Below are 10,092 nucleotides of genomic sequence, written 5' to 3'. Positions count from 1 at the left end.
CCTTTCCCCTGGCGGACGGGATGCGGCCGGATCAATGACCAACGTGAGAGAGAGAGGCCACCGGAGCCTTGTGTGAGATACTCTGAAGAGCGGACTACCTTTCCCTCCATAAAAACGTTTTATATTCTGTGTACGTGCCATTGAGCGCTATAACTTTATTTAAAAATAACGCGGCAACGCGTAAAGTCGAGCTTTGTTTCGTGCACGCGTGGTACACGATCTCCCTAGGTAAACAACCTCTACATGCATTCAAATTAGCACGTGGGTTGCCATTTCGTAAAGAAATGAGCTCCACCGTGTACCCGCGTGGGTGTGGCTGGGCACAAAGCGTGAGTATGTGCATGGTGCACCTATTCTCTTCTTGTATACGTACACCACCTACGTGGAGTTGTGTGAGAGAGATACAAACCTAGAGAGATATAGTGTGTGTGTTCTTGAGAGTTTTTTTCAGGGGGGGGGGCGATCAATCAAAAAATTTAACATATGCAATGTGTGTGAAATAGAGTCCTGGATATAACATATATATAGAGGGGGCGATCCACGAGAAAAGAGTGGAGGTATCATCGGCTTGAGGTGTCCATAGAATCGAAGAGAGGGATGATGTGTGTGTGTGTGTGCGCGCGCGATCGATAAAGAGTGCCATTGAATTCGTGTTTACCCACGTCAAAGATATAGAGTGGCTGGCCTACTAGAACGTGAGATGGAGCATGTGCAGTTTGTCTCTGTGGCATGGATACCTACCTGCAGCGCTCCACTATCGGTGTGTGGTGGGGGAAAAGGGAGGCCCAATTAACTATAGAGGTACAATGGCAGGTATATGTGTGGAGGAGGAGAGATGCCTACCTCATGTATTAAGGAGATCGATCTGCCTCATGTATTAAGGGAGATCGATCGGCATCCATGCATATGTGCAGGAGATGAATAAGGTTGGGAGAGAGACAGGGCTAGAGTGTTGGAGGGGGTGGTAGTGGAGTTGCTTCTAACAAATGGTGGGATAGGCTTGCTAGACAAACGGAAGGCACGCCCGCAATATCAATAAGAGAGGATATGGCTGCTTGTTGTCTGTGCATGTGCGTGTGAGAGACGGGGATGATGTGGCTATGGTAAGCAGACGTAACTACATAGGAAGATCAATCGCCCTTTGTAAGATAAAGGAGAGACATAACTTGTGAGGTACGTCGATCGATGGGGGGTAGTTAAAGTCGATCTAGGTATATGTTGGAAGATCGATCGGTATACATGCATGTGTGTGTTAGAAGCAAATGAGGCACGAGGAGAAGGATAGAGAGAGAGGGATGCATGTAGGAGGTGGTACGAGAGGCATACTATATCGAGGGGGAGGAGTGTGCGAGTACGAGAATGATGAAAAGAGTGGTGGGAGTGAGGCATGGACGGTGACAAGAGAAGAGGGGAAGCTTGTGTTTGTGCTAGGCACACCTGGCTAGAGAGGCATATCGATCGATGTGTGCCGGAAAGAAAGAGATGGGGGGCCTACACACACCATGGGTGAACGACCTAAAGTGAAAAGACGAATTTGCGTGATGGAGCTAGAGAATGCTGAGGGAGGGTGAGAGGGATGCGAGCGTGTGCATGCACAAGAGAAAGTTAGCACTAGCTACAAAGATAAGAGGGTTGTGTGGGTGTAAAAGACGAATAGAGATCATATATACTTCATTATAAAAAGCGAATTCGGATATTTGAAGAATTTATCATAGTGTTTCAAACCGACGGATGTGTGAATATATATAACGGTGATACACATGGTGTGGTTATGAACATGGTATACTACATTTAACATATTTTATCTCTACTCTTATAAAAAATGGAGTTGTTGATGATGGTGTACCTGCCATCCTGCATTATAGGTCGTCTAATTTATATCTGGCGGATAGCAAGGAAACTATGATGGTTGAAGTTGGCAACAATCATGATTGTAGATTCTTATTGAAATAGAGAAACGAATTCAAATTTAGTTTGAATTGCAGCGGTAGTATAGACATTTGGAATGCACTAAAATGTTGGTATGAGTAGGTTACATGCATTATACAACAAGCGAAAAAAATTAATCGGACATAACATGGATTCATACTCCCTCCTTCCATCTATATAGGGCGTAATGAGATTTTTAAGACCGCCTTTGACTATTGACAAGATTAATAGTACATGACATGCACAATGTGAAAATTATATCATTGAAAGAACCTTTCACAGATGAATTTAACGGTGTGCTTTGTGTAAGTTGCATGTCATATATCATTGCTCTAATATTTGGTCAAAGTTAGCATCAAAAAACGCATTAGGCCCTATATAGATGGAAGGAGGGAGTAGCTTTGAATAGCATTTGTATAGTAAAACGGGGCAAGACTCTCTCTTTGTGTGATTTGAATAGTTTTATTTTTTTTTTGTTTTCTTTTTGGTTGAGGGAAGTGCGAATTGATTTGGTGCGTACAAGTACAATATTACGACACGTTAGGCTTGTCCCTAAAATTCAACCTGCGTCTTGTTATATCCCAAAAATTCAGATATCGTGCTCCCAAAACTGGCGGCTTCACAACCCGCGCCTTGCTATCCCGAAATTACAACGCGCGCGAAAACTCCCTCCAGCTGCCAAATCCCGACACGCGAAATCCCCCTTCTAACCCTGAGCCGAAAGCGCCGCTAGTTCAAAACAGTGGGAGGTACTTTTGTAAAACACCCTACATTTTGGACAAGCGCGTTCCTAAGTCATGCTTCACCCCCTCCCATCACCCCCTTTTCGCCATTCGAAATCCCAGGCCGCCATAACCTCTCCGCTCCAGCCGCGAAACCCCACCCTCCTCCGTTCGCCACGTCACCGCTGCCCAGCCAGAGCCTCTTCCCCGACAACGTCGTCCACCGCAACAGCTCGACGTCCCTCGTCCACCTCCCCAGATGAGGATCCGTCGTCCATCTCGCCGTCCCGCCGGTTCAGCCGCCCCATCCTCCACCTCCAAGGAGCTGCTCCGACGATCGCCTCATCTATCGCGGCTGCTCCATCCCCACAGCACTGCGTTAACCTGCTCCACCGGAACCGCAGCATCCTCACCGACTCCTCGGACGAAGCCGAGGCCTACTCGGCGCCACCAAAGAGGTTGTACACTCATCGCATCGCACCTTCTCCTTAACTCGACCTCCTGGCGCCGACGGTGCTCCATCCCGCACCCCCATGGAGCGGCTACCTTGAAGTCGGCGCCACGGGCGACATCCCCACGGCGGCTCTCCCCTAGTGCGAGGCCCCTTCGGCGGCGGCGTCCATACCAGCCGGATCTGCTGCTGCTGCTCCGACTCTCGCTCGATCGCTCGCTCGCCCAGCTGCTGCTGCTGCTGCTCTCCTCCTCACTCATGTTGCTGCTCTCCTCCAATTAAGCCACACTTCAGTCGACTGAATCGACTTTTGGGTCAGTCGATTTTCAGGGGTTGGGGGGCTCGCTGGAGTTAAGAAAGAACCACCCACAGCGGGGACGGGGGCTCGCCGGAGAGGTACCCCACTATCTATCTTACGGTTCAGGGTGGAGGGCTAGAGGGCTGGCCGGAGCGGCAGTGGCGAGTTGTTTTGGGGCGGCGAGGCGGCGCTGGGGCCGGCGGTTCGGCCGGTGGTGGCTGGCGGCTCAGGGGGGTGCAGGTTGAAGATGAACTGCAGGCCCTCCCTAAACTACATGTCAAGTGCCTCTTTACTACCATTGCGTTCAGTTTCAACAGTAGCATTCAGATTCCACAGTAAATTTCAGTTTCGACAGTTAAGTTCAGAGTCAACAGTTTTTACCTCATCTATTGTAGTCAGGTGGTTTTTTGTGATGTTAATTTTACATCCATTTTACATCATCTATTGGAGATGCTATTAGAATCCCACTTGAGATTGACGATGCCTGTCTTGTGCTGCTTCAGCCTTGACGTCTTACGGCTCACCGGAGCTGCTCCAACGACAGAACGATCCATCACAACAGAGCAGTGCCCTGGACGCCGTCTACAGATTCCTCAGATCTTCCTCCACACCTCCGATAGCCACCTCTGCCTCAACTGCTTCGGCGACCAACCCAATGATGCTGAGGTCGACACGGCTACGGCAAAGAGGTTGTACACTTGTTGCATCACTTATTACTATACATTCATGTCGATCCATTAGGGCTATTTTGGTCCAATGGAAAAACATCGATCCACTGGTTGTTACCATCACTCTAAATTTCTGCATGCTCTCCTTACATAATCTCACCATATTTTTTTCGTATGCATGTCAGATGTTGTACACAGTCATGCTGAACATGTAGAGAAAAAGAGAAGAGTTTTGCGCGGCAATACAATGTCATGCAGACATCGCTCCATGGTGGGTTCAATAGGAAACCCTCTCCACCCCTCTCCAGATTGTAATCCAGAGGAAGATATCTGTTCTGAGGCAGATTCGGACGCCGCTGACCACTCCTATTTATCCCCCAAGGTGTTTGCTCTACCTTGGCATGATGATGTTAGTCATATCATGCATATGTTGCCTTGCAGTGCCTGCTTTTGACATCATATATGTCATCTGCTTAGTTTAGACATGTTTTGTAATGCCACCTGTTTAGTTTCTATATCATATATGGGAATTATGCAGTCTCATGTCTTTTAGCCAGCCATAATATACGTGAAATGTGTAATGCCATCCTGTTTAACCAGGCATCATATATTTGAATGATATCTTGCCCATCCTTTTCTTCATTACATTTCCATTTGTCGACAATGTTTGTACATGAAACTACTCTTCCTGTGAATCAGCCATTTGCGTGGGAGATGGAAAAATCTGGAGTGAAAACAAGGCCTTCAGAGCAGACAGTGCTACCTGTCGAAGCAGATCTCTTGTTGCGTCCCGATAGCTCCTCAGAGATGGATTCAGAGACAGATGACCAGTCCTATTCCCCCACTGAGGTGTATGCTCTAACTTGGCACGGTTATACTGCTCATATCATGCATACGGTGTCTTGCATTGCATAGTTTAGATATCATATACACAATATTCAACACCATGTTCTTAGTTCAGACATCATATCGAATGCCCTCTGTTTAGCATATAAATCACACATGTGAATTAAATGATGCGATCCTGATTAATTAGATAACATGTACGTGAATTATGTCATGTGATCATGTTTAGTTATTCATCATATCTTTGAATTATGTTATGCTATGCTATCCAGTTTAGATAGACATCATATATGTGAAATTATGTCATGCTATCCGTTTTAGTTAAACAACTAGCACAAATGCCCGTGCGTTGCGACGGAAGCAAATTTTGAATTATAAAATGCGGCTCATTTTACAAATCTGCTCGGCGCGCCACATCTTATATCCAACTCCAACAAATTTTGTATGAATAGTTCACTGCATATTTTGTCCTATTCCTCTTTCCTCGAGTAGAGGGTATTACTCGCATTTGTAGTGATATAGTATAAAAATAATGTTATTGCCATCATGTCCACCAGAGTTTAAGTAAAAGAACAAAAAGAAAAATAGCTAGAATGAAGAATGGAGGGAAAAACTTGTGGAACTCACAAATTTTTGTTAATTCCCTCACTTCAGAACTGTTCAATTAAGTTTTAAAAAAGGTGTTGTTCTATTAACACGCTCGATTTTCTGTTTGGAATAAGATTAGTAACAGAAATTTAAATAAAATAACACAGCACAATGATTAATTTTCCGCAATCCCGTTAAAGTAGGAATCATTTTTTTTGCGCAATGAGCCATGAAATCAACTCTGCCACAATCCCGCTTTAGTTTGGAGTTTTTTTTTTGCGGCCGTTCAATCTAGTTTTCCACATTCCTGCTTTCAATTATACCATGAAATATCCCACAATCCCAGGATGCAGCGTGCAATCAGGCCATGAAATCAACTGTCCCACACAATCCCGCTTTAATCACAGTCCTGAAATTGATCACTCAATTCCTTCCGTTTATCATAATATACTCGAGCATCATGAAGCGTGCATGTGCATCTTAGAAGCTTATCTGCTCTCACGTTAACCTTTCTTAGGCAACTTGCTGATCATACAGGAGAAATTCTGGTATATAAAGGGCTACGAATTGATCTAAACGAACGATGTGTGGCTAATCTGGCATAAAATATGGATGCTCACCTGAGTTCGGTCACTCCGCGCTATCTATTTTCCACGCGGCTTGCGGCCCAGCAAAGGCCTAGCACTCTATTTGGGTAGGCCAAGCGGTGCAATTTTTCAAGCCTAGCGATGCAGCTCACGGCAGGAATATTTCATTAGTACAAATGGCCCGCTGTAAACATCATCATACGCTAGTTCAATTGGTTGCACCCGTGGGCACTGAGCTCAGACGGACGGACGAACAACTATTAGTACCACCTCATTTATATTACGATTTTGTCTATATGAATCGTAAAAGCGTATTACGATTGGGCGAAAGCGTATTGTGACGGTGAACCCACGGAGTCAATCCGTGCTTTATTATTAGGGAATATTATATTATATTATATTATATTATATCATATTATATTATTAGGGAAAGATTAGGGAAATATTTTTTGCAAAATACTATGCATATATAGTACGTACAAATGCGTGTGCGTTGCAATGTGTGAATTTTCTTGAACATGCTCCACATAGCATTACACAACACTTTTTATATCCTAATGGCATTTGTCAGGACCTAATTCCCGTGCGTTGCAACATGCAAAAATATCGTAAAAGCGGCCGTGGGATGGCACGTGCCATTTCTTACAAACAATTCTGATAAACATCAGTAATAACTTTATACTGTTATAGCTTTTCGAAGTATGAAGTGTGGACGTAAAGAAGAGCCACGCTAACATGTTTTAAAATAATTAAAATATTTGGAAATTTTAATCTTTTTATTATAATTGAAACATGTTTTGGAAATGAACTTTTCTTAACACATGTTTTTAAAGAGAATTTTTCAATTTTTTGATCAATTTTAATGGTTTTTTTTAAAGTTAGAACATTTTTTTAGGAATTTTGAGCATTTTTAAAAAGTGTTAATATATTTAAAAGCATTAACTTCTGAAGCAAGAAGATTTGAAACATTCCTATCTTAAATAAAAACACACGCTCCGTGTCTGCAATTACAAAAAAGATTGTTGGTGTCCATACCATGTAGTATAAAGTTGAGAAAGTCGTAGGGTTAATAGTGGTGCTTGAGCTTAGCACTATCATCAGGTGGAAGAGCAATGGCGTAATTGTTTATAGCAGGATATACAAACGATGGAATTGTTGTATACTATTCGAGAATTTAATAACTAATCCACAAGTTTTTCTTAGAATTTTCAAAAGACATGCAAAGTAATCATTTTGGATTAGAGTGTAGTGGTGTATTGAAGTGTGATTGTTTATATACAATTTTTCTCTTATATTCGAAATCAAACATGGTTTACTATGTTAGTTATTTTTTAGAAAATGTTGATTATTTGATTTGCAAGATTATATTTCGTTTCTTTTCTTTTGCACTACATTTTTTCCAGTATTTCACTCATTTTAAATTATTGTATTTGATAATGTATTTATAAGATGTGGTAGGCATGGAATGGCAGTAACAACAAACAATAGCACTTCCAAGTAATTAGAAGGACATTTTTGCAATGGAAGCGAGCACGCATAGTTCCAGTGGCTTCTCGTCGGTTCACCCATTAAAAAAAGACATCAAAAATCCCCATCGAGCAGCTTCTGTGGACCTTATCCACATCGCCATTCCTTTCTGGCAGCACCGCTTCTCCTTTGTCTTCTCTCTATCCATCCAGCGGCTCTGCTCTCCTTCCTCTCTCTCTCTCCGTGCTGCAGTCACACACACGCCCACGGCCCGGCATTCACCTCTCTCTTCTTCCTCCACAATGAACCAAGCACCACTCTCTGCTGGACCGTGGCGGCAGAATCGAGCACGGGTGCGCGCGGTTAGCTTCTCCCTCACCGCCCCTGATCCCCTCTTCCTTTGGCGTTCATTCCGTTGACCCCATCTCTCTTGTTCAATTTCCCAGGCCGTCTTGCCAATGACCGGTGGCTGCTTCGCGTTCGTCGACAGATTGCCATGCTGCTGCTGCTCGTATGGGCTCCCGGTGACCGGGCCAGCACGCGTTGGGGCTGGCTGGGCTCCTAGCAGCCGGCCTCCCCGCCTCCTCCAACATCGCCTGGAGAGGAGCTCCTCTGTGCTTCCGAGCCGCCTCCTCGAGCAGGGCAGCCAGAGGTGCCGCCCCTCTCTTTCTCTCTATAATCTCCCCTTCTCCTTCTTCGTCTCTGTCTAATCTCTGTTTTCTCCAGGGAAGGGAGTCGCCACATGGAACACAACTGGAACGCCCCGCCTTAGAGCTCACTGCCTCCGGCAACCTCTCTGTCGGCCTCGTGCTCCTCTGTCTTGAGCACCCCCTCCTGGCCGCCGTCCATCTCTTGGTGGTGCCTGTTAGGCAGGCGTTGATGCTTATCCTCGGTTCTCTCTCTGTCAGATGTCTCCTTTAGGCCGAGGAGGATGAGTGGGGCTCTCGCAACTGGGCAGCTGCGGCCGCGTTAACTGAGGGCGAGCACGCGTGTCCTACGCATATGGCCCCTCCTCCGCGCCTCCGCTCCTGCTCCTCCTCTCGCCCGGGCAGCGTCCCACCCACGCCCTTCATGTGCTCGCCGCCGTTGTTCTGCACCCGATCGGATCGGGAGCGCCGTAGCTCGATACAGCCCAAAAAGATCTTGAACCGTTTTTTCTTTAACTCACCGAGGACTGCGGGTTGAATAGCCGAAATAGTAGAGGGTTTTCTGCAAACATTCTGACGTATGACCAGAAGCACTCCGTGCTTTATTAGTAGGGAAAAGATATACATGTCAACTATTTCATGCCCTCTTTTTTCCACACTATCTATTGCATCTGTCTCTCATACAATGTCTGTACATTCAACTATGTTTCCTGTTTATCAGCCATTTGAAATGGAGCGGGTGATGCCAGTATCTAGCGGACTAAAAATACGGTCTTCAAATAAAACAGTGCTACCTATTGGTGGAGATAGCACCCTGGTTGTACATGCACAAGAACCAGCGCTACCACACATAACCCAAACTCTCGCAGATTGTACCCCTACTACGATGGACAGAGAACCAGCTTCACCCAATCTAACCCCAACCCCAGCCGATAATAACCTAGTTCCTGTTGACACAGCACCATCTCCACCATAGAGCTCCCAAACAAGAGCAGTTAGTAAGGCAGCTCCAGTGCCCAAAGGGCCAGTACTATCACGGCGAACCCCAACTCCACCAGTTAGTACGCCTATTCCTGTGAGGAAGCACAACCAGCTAGTCGTAGTTTAGCATCTATCGCATTTGATGTTGTTAAATCGTATGTGCGTATCTTCCCATCTTGGAAATATTATACTGAAGATGAAGGAAAATGCCAGTTGCAGGTGTTTGTCCAGGAGTTATGTGTAAGTAATTTTTTTCATGGCAATTACTTTGCTTCGTCCCATACATCCTACCTGCATGATGGTTATAATACAGCAAATTTTCCCATTTTTCTCTATAGAGAAGGACCAATTTGGAAACTCAGGATGAGGTAACCTGTGCTAATACCTCTGCTATCTTCAAGAATGCTTGGTGGCAGTATCGGAATTACCTGAAAAAAACGTACTTCACCGGCAAAGAAACTCATCAAATTCCCTTACGTTCTCCTGTGACACATTTACTGGACAATGACTGGGAATGCCTTGTGCTGTACTGGTCCCGAACCAAGAATGTGGTAAGGTCTATGAGCTCATTTTCTATTTTTAAGTATTATATTCTTGCGTCTTACTGTACTCTGTTCATGTAGAACAAGTGCCTAAATCTGAAGAACAACTGTCCTAATTTAAGATTCCATTGCTACCATAGGACATAGATATATGTTTGTTTGATGCTTTTATTATGTACTAGTACTTGGCAATAGAAGACTTGGTAGTTTAATCCTGTCCACCTTACTAATGAACTGGTTCATCGAAATGAGTTTCATATACTAGTACATGCTAAACTTGTTATGTGTCTGCTTGTTTCTTCTTTTAGAATGCTGACAAAATATTGGGGAAGAGTGCCTTATTAAGCAACAATAAAGGAAGTAATG

At 44.7% G+C, this 10,092-nt stretch overlaps 1 protein-coding gene across 3 annotated transcripts; it reads left to right on the top strand.

The window, feature by feature from the left end:
• The first annotated feature begins 7,752 nt into the window (after positions 1-7,752).
• LOC119362419 lies at positions 7,753-8,861 on the top strand. 3 transcript variants are annotated; one of them, XM_037627645.1, is made up of 3 exons: positions 7,753-7,909; positions 8,003-8,208; positions 8,288-8,861. In XM_037627645.1, the coding sequence occupies exons 1-3, from the start codon at positions 7,859-7,861 to the stop codon at positions 8,475-8,477; spliced, it is 447 nt and encodes a 148-aa protein (XP_037483542.1). In that variant the 5' UTR covers positions 7,753-7,858; the 3' UTR covers positions 8,478-8,861. The 3 variants fall into 3 exon arrangements, with proteins under 3 accessions (XP_037483542.1, XP_037483537.1, XP_037483550.1); XM_037627640.1 differs by having other exon boundaries at positions 7,753-7,918; XM_037627653.1 differs by having other exon boundaries at positions 7,753-7,918; positions 8,283-8,861.
• The last annotated feature ends 1,231 nt before the right edge of the window (positions 8,862-10,092 follow it).

Source organism: Triticum dicoccoides, chromosome 1A (genome assembly GCF_002162155.2).
Source record: "Triticum dicoccoides isolate Atlit2015 ecotype Zavitan chromosome 1A, WEW_v2.0, whole genome shotgun sequence".
Classification (NCBI taxonomy): Eukaryota; Viridiplantae; Streptophyta; class Magnoliopsida; order Poales; family Poaceae; genus Triticum; species Triticum dicoccoides.
Note: the sequence above shows the minus strand (reverse complement) of the source record. Positions and strands in the feature narration are given on the sequence as shown.